Source organism: Oreochromis niloticus, linkage group LG3, assembly GCF_001858045.2.
Source record: "Oreochromis niloticus isolate F11D_XX linkage group LG3, O_niloticus_UMD_NMBU, whole genome shotgun sequence".
NCBI lineage: Eukaryota > Metazoa > Chordata > Actinopteri > Cichliformes > Cichlidae > Oreochromis > Oreochromis niloticus.
Window position 1 is genome coordinate 2,094,782 of NC_031967.2, and position 17,357 is coordinate 2,112,138.

Sequence of the window (17,357 nt, forward strand, 5' to 3'; positions counted from 1 at the left end):
TTCAGGATTTCATGTGCAACTGTTTGCAAAAATTTCTGGTATTATTATAACATAAAAGTAGCAGTACTTTATAAAATGACTTCAATATAACTAAACAGCACAAGTTAAAGAATACAGTTCCTATTTACATTTATGAATATCTTCTTTTTAAAAAGTATCTAATATAGCATTGAAAAGTATAACAAAAGTGTGTCATAATTTTGTATTAAAATTTTTTTTCCCTTCAATAAGCAATGTTTTTACATGTAAAGGACAGCAGACATTGAATAAAGTGAAATGAAACAATAAGTCTTTTCATATTTTTCAATAACAGTTCAAGAGTTTGCATTCTTGTCCTGGACCACGGAGTGGATCTTTCTTAAGTTCTGTCGGACTCTAACAAACTCCATCAGCTGGGATTCCTCTCGTACCTCCTCATCATGTTTTTTCTCTTTCTAAGAGACAAAGACAAGCACATAAAGCTTATTATTGAAAATAAATGACAGAGAAAAAGTAACTTTTCACATAATATGTTTATTGTTTATAAAATACATCTGGGTGAGTGTATGGAGATGTTAAAAGCATTGAGGCTCGTAGTAAAAAGTGCTTTAACTGAGTTCTCAGTTGGTGTAGAAAGGTGGTATATAACAAAAACAAAACAAAACAAAAAATTCTGAACCAGTCCATTTACCACGTTTTGTGTTAATAATGTTCTTCATGATATCTGAAGTTTTACTTTCTATAAGTTCCACTCATTTTATCTACAGTCCTTCCTTAGTACGATTATGTTCAGTTTTATTTGTATAGTACCAAATCACAACAACTGTAACCTCAGGGTGGTTTATATTGTAAGATGTAAATACCCTACAGTAGTCTTGGAGGAAATGGTCTTGAACCCTACTGGACACTGTTTATAATGGATGATCCAATTAAATAAAGGCACTTACTAAAAGTAGCTAAACCTTATGCAATACTTTAAGTTTACTACCTCATGCTGTTTCTGCTGACGTCTGAGTAGGACTTTCTCCAGAGGAGTCCTACTATGTTGTTCCTCATCCTGGTAACTCTGTTCCCTTTTCCTCCTCTCAAGCACCTGCTGAAGTTCTGATCTGCTGCTCAGAGCCAAACCCCTTTATCCATAAAGAGCAGAGAAAAACTGTTGTTAAGATGAGAATACAGGGCTGTTGAAATGCTACTACACCTACCAGTGGAAGGTGTTACATCAAGAGGAGGTGGGACCTATGGAATCTTCAATGCCTAAAATCTAGACTAACAAAGAAGCAGTCGTAGCACTAGTAGCTCAGTGTTTCGGCATCTGGAAGCAACTGTTATCATAACTGAAGATCGATGAGGTAAAACTCGAAAGCTACACCAAGGGGGAGCCAGGATGTCAGGTAAGGGGGGGGTATCATCTTCCCCACCCTCCAAGATCCCGTACCAAGTCCAACTGAAGGGACTGAAGGCGAAAGCAGCTGACCTGAAAATAGCTAAGCAGGAAACCTGGACCCTACTGACTGATTACTAAGACTATGTGAAGTACCAACTACTAGAAAATGTAAATGCAGCACAGGCAATCTCTACTGCAACCATCACTGAAACCAAATAACTTATCTACACCACTGAAATGCTTGGTTACAAGGACCCACAAGGAGCAGTACCCTCCATGGAGGAGATGAGATCCCAAGATCAAGGCAACATGTGGAGAAATTCCAAAGCTAGCTATTGGAGCTGTAGAGCACTGCCAAGCAAAGACTCATATCCCTGGGTAGCAACATGAAAAGGTATACAATAGAGACAGAATCCAGGAAAGTCAAAGACAAAGTAAACTTTATTGTTATCTCTGCTATATCCAGTGCAGCATACAGAGAAACAAGACGACAAGGCTCCGGTTACGTCAGTGGAAAAGGGCTTCTAAATAGATGTAAAAAGGAGTAAGAAAAACAAATATACGCTTAAGTCTTAGGGGATCAAGAAAAGTTACAATTTAGAATTTACAATTTACAGTTTGGAGTGGTTTAAAGTGACCAGTATAGCAGCTTGTAAACCTGGAGTAAAAAATTTTGTCTATAGAGCAGCATGTCTTACAAAGGGAGTGGTGTGTAAAGTGCAAAAGGGTCGGTTAACAGTTTGTGTGGGTGTGTGTGGTGGGGGGGAGAGGGAGGCCTGGTAGTGAGTTCAGGAGTCTGATGGCTTGTGGGAAAAAGCTATTCCGCAGTCTCAAGGATCTGGCCTCGATGCTGCGGTAGCATCTGCCAAATGGAAGGAGAGAAAAGAGTCCATGTGAGGGGTGTGAGGGGTCAATCACAATGCAGGAAGCCTTACTGATGCAGTGGTTGTGGAAGATGTCCTGTAGCAGGGGGAGAGATGTCCCAATGATCTTGGCAGCTGCTTTAACAAGCTGTTGTAGTTTACTGAGATCACCAACATGCAGTTTCAAAACCACAAGGAGATGTAGCTGGTCAGAACGCTCTCTATGGTGTCCCTGTATAACACAGTCAGGATAGTAGGGGGGAGGTTGCCACGCTTCAGTTGTCTCAGGAAGTAGAGGCACTGCTGGGCCTTTTTTGGTGATGGAGGTGGTGTTGGTGGTCCAGATGAGGTCGTCTGAGATGTGAACTCCGAGGAACTTGATGCTGTTACGAGTTTCTACTGTGGAACTCTGGATGCTGAGTGGTGTGTGGGTGGAGCGAGTCTTCCTGAAGTCGACGATCATCTCCTTGGTTTTGTCCACATTCAATGACAGGTTGTTCCCGCTGCACCAGAACGCCAGCTGCTGAACCTCATCTCTGTACACGGACTCGTCGTTGCTGCTGATGAGTCCAACCACGGTTGTGTCGTCAGCAAACTTGATGATGTGGTTGGAGCTGTGTAGGGCGGTGAGTCGTGTGTCAGGAGAGTGAACAACAGAGGGCTGAGAACACAGCCCTGAGGAGCTCCTGTGCTCAGCCTGATGGTGCTAGAGATGTTGTGGCCGATTCGGATGGACTGATGCCTCTCTGACAGGAAATCTAGTATCCAGTTGCAGAGAGAAGTGCTCAGCCCCAACTTGCTGAGTTTATCAAACTGTTTTGGGGGGATAATGGTGTTGAATGCTGAGCTAAAGTCTATGAACAGCATTCTGACACAGGTGTCTTTCTTGTCCAGGTGGGAAAGGGAGAGGTGAAGTGCAGTGTAAATATCATCCTCGGCCGATCTGTTCAGCTGGCATGCAAACTGCAGCGGATCCAATGAGCAGGGGAGGTTGCTCTTCACATGTGCCATGACAAGTCTCTCAAAGCACTTCATGATGATGGGGGTCAGGGCAATGGTAGTATTCAGGCAGGATACTTAGGATTTCCTTGGCACCTGGATGATGGTGGTGGACTTGAAGCATGCTGGGACGATCATCTGGCTCATTGATGAGTTGAAGATGTCTGTGAAGACATCAGCCAGTCTCAGCACGCGACCTGGGATTCTGTCTGGTCCAGCAGCTTCCCATATGGGAGAAGGACACAACATATTACACCAATGCTTAGTGGCTAGTGGAGCTAAGAGCAGACTACAAAAACCTCCGTAAACAAGATTTAGTATCCATCGCAGTGGCAGATATTCAAGTAGGTGTCTCAAGCAGGAGGAGATTGACAGTATCAGCCCCTGAGATGATCCACATCTACTGGCTAAAGAAGCCAACTGTGCTCCATGAGCATCTGGCAGCACAAATGAACCAGCTGCTAAAGGATAAGACAGATCTGTGTCAAATCTAACTGAACACTAGACTTTCTTGAGCACTAATTTTAGAGACGTCAGCACGTGTCTCATCTAGCTGTGTCTGTGGTTCCCACACAGGTAGGAATTGCTCAGTCACTTCTTAATCATCCCCCCCAGCACAAACAGAAAAGGAATGGTTTGCTGGCAGTTCGTCTTTTTCTTTACCTGGTAAGAGCCATGCCACTTCACCAACAGCTTGTTCTCAGATGGTGGCAAAACTAATAAAACTTCATTGTTACCCAAATAACAAGGTGTTGGTGAGTAAAGACATCAGAGCCTCTTGAATGACAAGAAGAGGGCCATTAGAATGGGCAAAAAGAGGAGGTGAGAACGGTTCAGGTGGTATTGAAGGGCAAGATCAGAAAGGCTAAGGACCATAACAGGAGAGAGCTGGAGTGGAAACTCCAGCAGAACAGCATGGGAGAGGTGTGGAGTGGCATCAAGACAATCACTAAATTCAGGCTATTCAGCAGCAGAGGCTGGGGGCTGAGTCATCTACACTCAGAACAGAGCTAATGAATTGAATGTGTTTTTCAACAGATTCGACACTGCAGTGAATGCTCACCCCCCAACAGCCTTACCTGTAGTCAGACACATCCACAGCCACACCACTCTCCACATTGCACCGTTGCCTCCTGTAAAAGTCCCGACACCCCTCTATCACCCTACCTATCTTTTTCCACTCACGACCAGGTTCAGAGACAAATGAGAAGACTCCCCTCAGGCAAGTCTACTGGACCAGATGGGGTGAGTCCCGTGTCCTCAAGGCCTGTGGCCCCCAGCTTTGTGGAGTCTGTCATAAACTATTCATGTTGAAGCTCGGTCTGAAGAGAGTCCCAGTGCTGTGGAAGACATCATGCCTCGTCCCTGTACCAAAGACACGACTTCCCAGTGGCCCCCAGGATTACAGGCCCCTGTCATCAAGACTCTGGAAAGAGTCATCCTTGACCAGCTCCAACTTATTGTCAGGCCACATCAGGATCCCCTTCAGTTTGCTTACCAGCCCCACCTCGGAGTTGAGGACACCATCATCTACCTGCTCAATCGTGTCTACGCCCATTTGGACCAGCTGCCAAGCACTGTGAGGGTCATGTTTTTCTGACTTCTCCAGTGCACTTAGTACCATCAGGCCAACCCTTCTGGGTGATAAGCTGACAGTGATGCAGGTGGATGTGTTTCTTGTGTGCTGGATTGTTGAAGACCACAATTAGTCCTATCAGGCTTGGTTAATCTGTGGGACTTCGGATGCAGCCGATAGGTACTGACAGGCCAAGCGGAATGCAGCTCGGGCAATCGGGTGTGGGAGGAGTTCGGAGAGGCCATGGAAAAAGACTTTCGGACTGCCTCGAAGAGATTCTGGAAAACCGTTAGGCGATTCAGGAGGGGAAAGCGGTGCTCTACCTGCACTGTGTATAGTGCTGGAGAAGTGCTGCTGACTTCGACTGAGAAAATTGTCGGGTGGTGGAAGGAATACTTCGAGGACCTCTTAAATCCCCCTGACACATCTTCCGAGGAGGAAGCAGAGTCTGGGGATGAGGGGGATGACCCGCCAATTTCCGGGGGTGAGGTCACTGAGGCAGTTAAACACCTCCTTGCTGGCAGAGTCCCTGGTGTGGATGAGGTCCGTACCGAGTTCCTGGAGGCTCTGGATGTTGCAGGGCTGTCCTGGCTGACATGCCTCTGCAATTTTGCGTGGAGATCACGGGCGGTACCCCTGGACTGGCAGACCGGGGAGGTGATACCCGTTTTTAAGAAGGGGGACTGGAGGGTGTGTTCCAACTTCAGGGGGATCACACTTCCCAGCCTCCCTGGGAATGTCTAAGCCAGGGTGCTGGAAAGGAGTGTCTGACCGTTAGTCGAAAATCGGATACAGGAGGAACAATGCGGTTTTTGTCCTGGTCGCGGGACATTGGACCAGCTCTTTATTCTCTCAAGAATACTTGAGGGCGCTTGGGAGTTTGCCCAACCAGTCTACATGTGTTTTGTGGACTTGGAGAAGGCGTTCGACCGTGTCCCTCTGGGTTTTCTGTGGGAGGTGCTGCAGGAGTATGGGGTGTCTGGCCCATTGCTACAGGCCATTCGATTCCTATACAACTGTTGCAAGAGCTTGGTTCGCATAGCCAGCAATAAGTCGGACTTGTTCCTGTTGGGTGATGGGCTCCGCCAGGGCTGCCCTTTGTCACCCATTCTGTTCATAACTTTTATGGACAGGATTTCTAGGTGCAGCCAAGTGGCGGAGGGCTTTCGCTTAGGTGGCCTCAGAATCATATCTGTCCTTTTCACAGATGATATGGTTCTGTTGGCTTCATCGGGTGATGGCCTCCAGCTCGCACTGGAACAGTTTGCAGCCGAGTGTGAAGCAGCGGGAATGAGTATCAGCACCTCCAAATCTGAGGCCATGGTTCTCAGCTGGAAAAGGGTGGAGTGCCATCTCCGGGTCAGGGACGAGTTCCTGCCCCAAGTGGAGGAGTTTAAGTATCTCGGGGTCTTGTTCACGAGTGATGGGAGAAGAGAGCGCGAGATCGACAGTGCTGCGGCTGGAGTGATGCAGACGCTGCACCGGTCCGCTGTGGTGAAGAGAGAGCTGAGCGTAAAAGCGAAGCTCTCAATTTACCGGTCGATCTACATCCCTACCCTCACCTATGGTCACAAACTGTGGGTAGTGACCAAAATAACGAGATCACGGATACAATCGGCGGAAATGAGCTTCCTCCGAAGGGTGGCTGGCTGACCCCCACCGGGAGGCCCCGGGGCAGACCCAGGACACGCTGGAGAGATTATATCTCTCGGCTGGCCTGGGAACACCTTGGTGTTCCCGCAAACAGGAGGTGGCTAGGGAGAGGGAGGTCTGGGCTTCTCTGCTTAGGCTGCTGCCCCTGCAACTTGGCCCTGGATAAAGCGGAAGAAGATGAATGGATGGATCACTGAATGACACAGGAAGTCATTCCTGCCCATGGCTCTCTCCTTACAACTCCTCCATCTAATGCACAGTACACACTGCAATAGTTACACCCTTTTGCACATTCTCTACAATAAAATAACTAATGACAAAGTTTCACAGGTTACAGTTAAATGTAAATCATATGTATTTCATCTCTGTAATATTCTTGATATTTAAATTGAGCTAGTTTAGTTTAGTCTGTTATTGTTATTGTCTGTAACCCACATAATTTCTTTAAAGTATTCTGATTTTGATTCCTCTATACCATCATCCATTTACTGCTTTTGCTTTTTAAGAGGCAACCCCTGGTTTTGTCTTCTGACACCACATCTGATGGGGGCCACAGATGCGGTGAAGGAAGCAGACTTGGAGGCAGGGAGTCTCTTTACCCGACATGCAATTTATTTAGAAAAAATACTGATTTGCAGGTTATGTGTAATAAAACAATAGAAAATGCCTTTCTAGCATGTTATGGGCTATATGCAGTCTTTGTCCTCTAAAGGGCACGGGTTACATTACAAAGATCAATGGGAGCATAAAAGTCTTCATAGGATTTTGATGGGGAGAACAATACTATAGGTCAGTTTCAAGCCAATTGCAGAAGTCGTCATTCATTTTGGAGCTGCTCTGTCCCCACTACTGTTCTACATAGGCCTCAACCCCCTTAGTCAAATCACTGACTCCCTACAGATAGAGCCTATGGAATGGCACAGTCATTAGCCTCCTCCTCTACATTGATCACCTCAAGCTTTATGCCAGGAGTGAACGAGACTGTGACTTATTGATCCATGCCATTGGGATCTACAGTAATGACATTGAAATGAATGCCATTCAGACTGGAGAAATGTAGTTGTATGCTAACAAAGAAAGGAAAGGGGATAACACTACCATAAGCCAACATAACAGACACTGAGGACAGCTTAAAGTACCTGGGAACCCCACAGCCAAATGGGAACCGTGAAGCTGCCGCTAGGAAAACAGCAACCACAAAATATCTACAGAGAGTAAGGCAAATCCTGAGATGTCAGCTGAGTGGGAAGAACAAGACAGAGGTGGGACCAAGTCATTGTTTTGGATCCAAAGCAGCTGCTTTGAGGTACACTGGATCTGAGGAGGCAGTGATCCCATCTTCTGCTCTAGCCATTCGCACATTGATAGTGATTCCACGAAATCTTTTGTTCAAAGATGCTTGGAGACTCCTTACCAGACCATTCAGGAAATTGACTTGAGGCTTAAGTTTTTTAAGGTGGTGATTGAGGAACAGTACGGATGGAACAACAGCACTAATTGCGACTATGTTCTCACCTTGCGTCAAATCTGTTGTTTCTTCAAAAGGTTACAAGATGTCCACCATCTTCAACAGGATCCACTCTTGTGCTGTGAATAATAACTCCTCATGGTCAGCCATTTCAAGAACAGCACAGAGTTTTAGATGTTCACACTGGAGAACTGCCTTCACTTGTCTCAGTGTTGAATTCCATCGGCAGACCCAGGACTGGGCCAGCAAAGGGAGGAGCTGGTGAAATGGCCGCCACACACCGGAAGCAAGCGGTGGGTGCCACACCCCTGGTGGGAAGAGCTGCAAGACCAGACAGAGCATCATCTGGCGCTGATTGAGAATCAGGCCACTTGGATCCAGTCCAGGCCGTCACCGCCGCCACTCCCACCGGCATATCCTGACGCCGTTGGCGTGGAGAAGGTCCGGACTGTCCCATGCCGGCCCCTAGGATGCGACCTGTCAGGACACAGCCTGCCGCCTCGCCCATCCCCACTCCTCGGGTGGGAACGGCTTGTGCCCGGCAGGGGCCTGCGCCCTTTCCTGCTCCCTGGCTGGGGGCCACAGAGCAACTGCTGGGCCCACCAACTCACCCACCCGTCCCTTTCTGTATCCAGTGCATAGTGACACCATGGAAACCCATCATCTTTTGGTCTGACCAAATGCCCGCATTAACTGAAACATCATCAGTCTCGCTCAACTTTTTTAACATTGAACGTTTCTCAGCAGTGAGATTCTCTGTTTTTGATGTAATTGTTCTGTGTTGATAGAAGCATTGATGTAATTGTACCAAGCTGTATTTGCTGTCTACTACTGTCAGAAAGTGCTGAAAACTCTTGTTTTCCACAATAGACAGGACAGGTTGCAACCAATAATCAAGTCACTTAATGATGTATTTGCGATGGCTTTCTGCTGTGGATGAGTCATGCTGTACTGCCCGGCATGAGTGTTCAGAAATTGTGATATGGAAGGCTGTTGAGGTTAATTTGCTCAATTTGCTCTTGTTCATCTGGTATTTTTCAACTCTTCCAGAGGTAAGGAATATTAAACTCGTGTTGAAAATCCATTACAGCCTTTCTTAAATTGCATTTGACTTTAAGGTGTTTCCTACTAATCATAAATAAATATGAACACTAGGGATAGGTATCGAAACCTGGTTCTTGTTGAGAACCGGTTCCCACTCTTTCAATTCCTTGGAATTGTTTGCCATTTTTGCAAACGATTCCCTAATCGATTCCAGTCGCCCTGAAAGACGTCACCACGTTGCGGAGCATCATTTATCTGGCAGGAAACACGGCACCTAATGCTGGGCTTACACTGTGCGATTTTTGGCCCATTTTGAGCCGATTTTTCAGTCGTGCGACCGTTTTGTTGATCGACCCGAGTTTGGCCTTCATCATGCGTCGTTCATCGTGTAGTATACATGGGGTAACGAGAAGCGATTAACACCTCACGACCAGCTCCCGATCATCAATCGCTTGGTCGGGAGGATTTCAAACCCTCCCGACCGTCGCGAGGGTGTCACCGCAGCCGCTCACACTGCACACGCGCAAACACATAAACGTCAGTGAAAAAGACGGAGTAGCACAGCAGTGCAGCGTGTGATCTGGACACAAGCGATGGAGGCACTTGTAGAACTTTGGAAAGCTCATCTGAGTCTTTTCGATGTGGCACCACAAAATTATCACGACCACAACAACCGTGAAAATAGTTGGATCTACACTGCTGCTCAATCACAGCTGCCTGATCAATGTTTTTCATTAGCAATTTAGCAAAGTTGATGGTGGTGGTGTGCGTATCTGTGTGAGTGAAAGACAGAGAGGGAGAGCGAGCGACAGAATTTCCGTTATAACCTTCATTTTATGGACGCACAGTGTGAGCATCAGAGCATCGGGCCATATAGTGTGAGACCCTGCATTGTGACCTATGAACTTCTAACCCCTGCGAGCCAGTCGTACAGTTTGAGCAGGAGCTGAATAACGCGACTGAAAAGATCACACAGTGTATGCCCAGCTTAAGTGGTTCAAACGCTCAAAAGTTTGGTTATACTTTATGAGAACGGATGACAACAGGGCAACTTGCAATACTTGCAAAGTAGATATTTCATTTAAAGGAGGAAACACTACAAATATGCAAAAGCATTTGCTCACAAAACACGCGATAACCTTAAATGAATGTCGTGTTTTTAATTCCGCTCCGGACTCGTGAATCTCAACCCAGCAGCAGCGGTAACGTTTGCACGTCCTCTCCCGTTAATGCGGCAGGTAAATAATCAACTAACAGTGCATATTATGTTAGCACGATCTGCCTTATTACAAAACCTGCCAGTACTCTGCGCTGCATTTAGGTGACCATGATGAGAGAGACAGACAGAGTCTGGCTGGCTCAGATGCTGACAGTTCTCGCTGCAGTCTACCGGTAGCATCTCCTTTCAGGCCAGGATAGACGAATGTCACCGAGCAGTGACTAAGTTTGTGGTTATGATATGATATGATATGATATGATATACCTTTATTAGTCCCACAAGGGGAAATTTCATTATAGGCTTGCACCCATTTGCCACAGCAGATGCCCCCAATTTTCGGTAAGTGAATGTGTTTAATTGTAGGCAGGGACATTACTGGATATTCTTGTGTAATTGCTACAGAATAATTTATGTTATACTTTGTTATTGCTACAGAAGAATATTTATTTTATTATTTTACATTTACAATTTTTTTTCCTGGGGACCCTGTGACACCCCTTTGAAGAGGCGTAGGCTGTGGATCTCTTAAGATCTCACTGTTGGGTTTGTAAGGCCATGTTACTCCTAAATTTCTATCTTGTTCAAAGAGAAGATATAAAACAAAATTCTAAGCTAATCGACCTTAGTGTTCTCCTTTTTAAAAATAAGAATCGATAAAGAATCGATAAAGAATCGAATCGTTAAACAGAATCGAAAATGGAATCGGAATCGTGAAAATCTTATCAATACCCATCCCTAATGAACACTAATATCTTCATAGTTTTTATACAATAAAAAATTATAAAAAAAAAAATGATTTATTAAAACACTCAAAACTCTTCATGCAGCGCTAATAAGCAATGTTCAGAAAAACACAGATTGGAGAACATTTACTAATAAGAAGCTATCTCATTGTAGCAAAGGAAAAGTACCACCTACCGTTCTTTTGCTGGAAGTTGTTCCATCTCTGTGCTTGATTCTGTTCGGTTTATGCATGTTTTGCATATTGCATTTCGGGGTTTTTTTTATGGGTTTTTTTTTTTCCAGAAAGATTTTATTCTTGGGAGCATTTTTTGTCTTAAGCATTTTTCTGTGTTTTTGTTTATTTGTTTATCTGATTAATTTGACTGGCTGTGCTGCAGATCACACACACATACGTACAGAGTGTGGTAAGACAAAGAGACGGTCTGTGTGTGTTAATACAGGATCAGTCGCATGAATTAAATAATATGTGTTTTAAACTTTAGGTTTTGGAGTAAAATAAAGATAATAAAGTCTTTTCAAGTAAACAGTTTCATGTTCAATTCAAGTTGCAAGTCATTGGTTTAAAAGTCCAAGTCAAGTCACAAGTCTTTCTTCTTTGGAGTCATATGACTCGAGTCCACACCTCTGGAACAAGATCCCAGCAATCAACACATATCTCCTGCCTTTACTCCGTTAGGACAACAAGCTGGTGAAAGGAGGAGATAAAAGCCACTGACATCAAGACAAGAAAGCTCCTTTCCATGTGTGGGTTTCAACCCAAATCCAGCGCACTGAGACTTTACACTAAACAGAACGAAGGCGCCCGCGGACTAGTGAGTGTCAGAAAATTTTTCAAATGAAAAATTTGACACTAGAATTATTGCAATGGCCAACTAACCCCCTAAACTGTCAAAAGACAACACGAGACAAAAAGTTGATGAATTCTTTCTTGGTTAAGACAAACTTCATCACAACAACTTACCAAGTCAAGAACACAATTGAGATAGATGTATCATTGTCCATCTATGGACACCAAACACGTACAGTTACCCAGAACACAATCTCTGAAACCTGCCGGAAAAACGGTCCCCCCTTTTAAATCAACAATAGTAGGACTCACCAAGTCGAGAATCTAAAATAAGAAGCTTGAACTAACTTACATGTGTTGACAACATACAAAACCCCTCTCTCTGGAGAATTAACTTGTACTTGGTGCTTCCAAAAAGAATTCAAAGCTATGAACGAGCCCCCGTTTGTTACCAACTTGGCTCAAAATTGACAACAAACAACAGAGACTCTACAGACAAAGCTTAGCTTGCTCAATTAGTGTATTTAACAAAGAAATCACGAACTATCACTTGGGTAATGGTAGATATCAGTTGAAAAATGTCCTGCACAGATGATTGTAAAGATATGTGCAGCATGTTGTAAGAAGTCGCCTGTAACAAAAAGACTCGCCCTCGGGTGACCCTTGAAGAACAGGTGAAGACTTGCATGTAATGTACTCCCACCTATAGTGTGGTGTAGCACTTTTCTAGTCTTACTGACCACCAGCCACGATCGTGGCTCAAGAGTTGGGAGTTCGCCTTGTAATCAGAAGGTTGCCGGTTCGAGCCCCAGCTCGGACAGTCTCGGTCGTTGTGTCCTTGGGCAAGACACTTCACCCGTTGCCTACTGGTGGTGGTCAGAGGGCCCGGTGGCGCCAGTGTCCGGCAGCCTCGCCTCTGTCAGTGTGCCCCAGGGTGGCTGTGGCTACAACGTAGCTTGCCATCACCTGTGTGTGAATGGGTGGATGTCTGGATATGTAAAGCGCTTTGGGGTCCTTAGGGACCATAAAAGCGCTATATAAATACAGGCCATTTACCACTGTAATTTAGACTACAAGTCACATTTAACCATTCATTCATGAAGTGCTCTGTTTTATACATTTGAAGCACTTTGTACACATGGCCAATTTCAAATAACCATCTAACCTAACATACATGTAGAAGTAAAAGAAAGCCACACAGGCACAGAGAGAGCATGCAAGCTTGACAAGGTCAGAACCAGCAAATGCAACAGTGTCAACCATTCTGCTACTGTGAGCATGTCAGATAAAAAATGATGAACAGACCGTATTAGAATTCAATCATATTTTAGAAAATATGTGGGCATTTAGTTTTCATATGGTACCTACTTCTTATGTGCCAGGAGCAGTTCCTTGTGAAGTGCATCGTGAGCCCTGGAGGCCTTCATGGGTTTTGAGTGCTCTAAACAGGCACCAGATTTGACTCCATTATCTGACACAGAAATGATAATTTAAAAAAAAACAAAAGAAATTATGTCAAAGGAGTAGCTCATAGGAATGACAGATGAAAATATTTAAACTCGCTCAGTTGTTACCAACTGTTACCAAACAGATCATCTGATCATTACTGAAAACCGTCAACAAAACTAAGAAAGTGGCCCATACCATGTAAATGTTAAAATTGCATTTTACAGTAAAACCATAACCTGCTAAAATGTTTTGAATTTTTAATCACAAATTGTTAAATCCAGAAAAAAAAGTCATTCTTGTTCAGTAGTTTCTTTGAAGAATGTAGATTTACATGAACTATCTAAATCCAGATTATGATCTATGTTAACTGATGAAAGTGCATTCAGAGTTCTGCATAATTTAACTAGTAGGTTAATTAAAGTTTGTTGTGGTAGTGCAGTTTTAGGGATTATCATTTCCTCCCACAAAGGGAGTGACAGGGGATTTCTTTAAATCACCCTGCGGTTCTTTGTTCAGCTGAGACACCTGAGTTAGAAAACACACAAACACTGCAGATTTTCTTTAACTTGCGAGGACGGTCACAGAGCACTCGCACAGGAGACACTCATGGACTCGCACTTTGTCACCGTCCGCGTTTCTTTATTTATACACGATGTTTCTGTGTGTGTGTGTGTGTGTGTGTGTGTGTGTGTGTACAAAGATAACAGAGTTATTCTCAGAACTCAGAGCTGAGGTTCCCCTTTTCTAAGTCTGTATCTTCCAAAACAGAAAGAGGAAGCTGCAAGTTGTTTATCAAAGAAGAGTTCATGTCAAAAGTTATTAGGTGAAAAGGTCATGTAGAAATCTGCTTAATGATAAAATAAAAAGATACATTTCATATAGCTGATCACATATACAATATTCTCTTGACAGGAAGTATGTAATCAGTTCTGTTTAAGCAGTCTAGTGTTCAGTTTTGAAGATATCATTTTCAAATTTTGTTTGATGCTAGATACTAACAGCTCAAGATGATTTAATTTAGGTGAAAAATGGGTCAAGGTCACACCAAATTTGAAAATCAGAACTTTATATTAACCACAATTTTTTTTTATTGATTTTTCAAAAACAATATACTAGATTTTGGGGGACAGGAGTACCTAGGTTGGCTAAGCGTTTGACCTTGACGTTCATTGTTAACCCTTTAAACCCTATCTCATCGCTGCCATCAGGTTAGGGTTAGGGCAGGGGTAACTCCAGGCCTCGAGGGCTGGTGTCCTGCAGGTTTTAGATCTCACCCTGTGTCAACACACCTGAGTCACATGATTAGTTCATTACCAGGCCTCTGGAGAACTTCAGGACATGTTGAGGAGGTCATTTAGCCATTTAAATCAGCTGTGTTGGATCAAGTCTAAAACCTGCAGGACACAGGCCCTCGGGGCCTGGAGTTGCCCACCCCTGTTTTAAAGGGTTATAACCAAATTCAAAGTTGACCCTGAAAAAAAGTCAAGAAACCATATCAAGTATATCATATGAAAAGGTATAGTACATGGAGAGAGCTGTACAACACATGTTTTATTTTTTATGACACTCTAAATCATCACAATGACTCCGTGAAGTTTCGCAAAATCACACACTACATCAATATATCTTAAAATCTCAAGTTAATCTCAAGAATATTTAAAAACAAAATCTTAGTATGTAATGCTTCAAGTTCATGAGTCAAAGGTGAGGGTCACATGAATTAGGAAAAGCCCCCTCCATGAGCCAGTGTTCCAGATCAACTGGCGTTGGTCGAACAGATGTGTGATAGACTTGCTTTTCAGGAGCCGCTACCGGCTGTTGTTGTTGAACAACAAAATGTTTAAAAAAGTTGCGAGTTTAGCTGGTGATATTCTCATGCAGGAGGCGATCGCGAAAACAGCAAACAATTAACACCACGCAGATGCTGTTTTCAGGACAGCAAGAGAAACGATCAGCAGAATCTTGTCTTCGTTATCGTTCCCCTTGTACGTGTTATTACTCCCATTTCAGCATTTTCGCTTTACAACTAAAGCATGCAGTTTTCTTTGTGTGCACTCAAATGTAGTCGAGTCAATTACCGCCACCTGTGGTCAAGTGCCATACCACACAGCCAGATTAACCTGTGACACACATCTGAACCTGGCTCTGTCGCCACATTTGAATTTGTTTCATTTGTAACTTTAAATTTTGTCTGTTTGTGCGTTTTGCAAATAAACCTTTAAACTTAACTAGAAAAGTTGCATTTCCTGCGAAAATGCAGTGTGAATGCCGTGTAGTGGAATCTGCTGAAAACAGCTGAAGAAGCAGAAGTTTCTGCTGAAAAGATGTAAAGAAGCAGAAATATTTGCTGAAAAGAGGTGTAGAAGGTGAAGTGTTTGCTGAACACAGCTTTATTTAAAAGGGTAATTCGAAGAGTGTCACGAATGCAGAATGAGTGAGAGGAGGGAAGATGTGCGGCAAAAGCCACAGGTAGGAGTCAAACCTGCGCCACCTGGTTTCAATGCAGGTGCTCATCTCACTGAGCCAAACAGGTTTTTCTTCGGAATGAAAGATATGAGAGAAAAAGTGTGCAGAGTGCAGAAGAAGCCTAACTATCTGCTGAAAAGAGGGGAAGAAGGTGAACTGTCTGCTGAAAAGACATGAAGAATTGTAATAAATGAGCAGAAATACTGAAAAACCAACACAGTCAGGTGAAAAAAGCTGCAGAAGCTTAAGTTCCTTCAGTTTGAACTATATGCTGAAATACTGGCATGGGCGAGATTCTAACCCGGGCCTCCCGCACTCAGAACGGCTGCTCATTTCAGTGAGCCAAATCAGCTCCCACCCCAACAGGAAGCATGATGAGAGAAAAAATATGAAGGGTGCAGAAGCTGAACTTTGTGCTTAAAACAGGTGAAGAAGTTTAACTTTGTGCTGAAAAGATGTGAAGAACCTGAACTTTGTGCTGAAAAGAGGTGAAGCTGAAATTTGCTGAAAGTTGCTAAAATCATAAAAACTTGTAAAGAATTGTAATAAATTAGCAGGAATATTGAAAAACCAAGACAGTCAGGTAAAAAAAAAGCTGAACAAGCTTAAGTTCCATCAGCTTGAACTATCTGCTGAAATGTTAGCATGGGTGAGATTCTAACCCGGGCCTCCCACACTCATTCATTGTGTGACTGCCTCACGGCATTCATGCAATGAAATGATATTATGTATTTATTTTTGATCTACATCAGTAGAAAATGCCAAATTATATACACAAAGTTATAGAAATCATGACTCCTGTTGTTCATAATGATTTTAATTTTTTTTACCATAACAAAGAAATACATCTTGAACAAATAAATTAAATATTAATATTTAATTAGTGTTGTAACATCACATCCTCTGAGTATAGTCTGCCTGTGTCTTTTCTCTGGAAATGAACATTTTCACCCAGTATAGGTAATTCATCAACATGGCTGGAGAGAGTTGGTGGGCCGGTCTCTAATTAAAATGCCTGGGCCAATTTTTTGTCCCACTCCAGCTCTGCCTCCCACCCACTATGCTGGCTAGTCACAGGGGCATGTTCAGTGAGAGACTGAGATTATGCAAATGCACCTAAACGGCACAAGAAATAATTCATGCCTTTACATCTCTCTGTACCTCTATCTAAAAGCACAAGTATACACTGCAATAGCTGTACACTCTTAATCCTTTATTGACCAAGCATCATGTAGGCCGCCTGGACTTATTTGGTAATTTCGGCTGTAAAAAGACCAGAAATCATGCTATAAACAAATGCTTTTGTCCCTTTTTTCAGAATAAACTCAGCTTTCAATATCTGGCTGTCATTATAGATTATTGTATTGTTATGATGAAACCACAGTTTAAATTGGAAAAAAACAAAAAATGGACTGTTTTTTCAGATTTATGATTAAGTGGAAAATAATAATCAACAGGAACAAAATGTATCACAACATCAACTTTAAATGTGAACTATACTAAATATGTTAAAAAAAACAACATTTTTGAGCCTACTTAGTTTTATAAATCTGTTTTTTGGGTGTTGCCACTTCTCCACATCCGCCTCTCTGCTCCGTGCGTCATCAATTCTTACTTGTGATTGGACCGTTGTTGCTCGTGCTTTCTAATGATGCACCGTAAAGTTTCGTAAAGCTCGTCTTCTCGTCTTTGAGTAACCGTTTGAAATCTGTCTAGCCCAAAT

The 17,357-nt window shown here is 43.4% G+C and overlaps 1 protein-coding gene across 1 annotated transcript in view; it reads right to left on the reverse strand.

The window, feature by feature from the left end:
- Nucleotides 1-314: 314 nt before the first annotated feature.
- LOC112842728 (protein FAM107A) overlaps nt 315-17,357 on the reverse strand; it is a 29,519-nt gene continuing 12,476 nt past the window's right edge. The window contains exons 2-4 of the mRNA XM_025899974.1: nt 13,088-13,190; nt 968-1,109; nt 315-434 (exon numbers count right to left, since the gene is read on the reverse strand). Coding sequence (XP_025755759.1) covers nt 315-434; nt 968-1,109; nt 13,088-13,190 — 365 coding nt within the window. The remainder of the gene's footprint in view (nt 435-967; nt 1,110-13,087; nt 13,191-17,357) is intronic.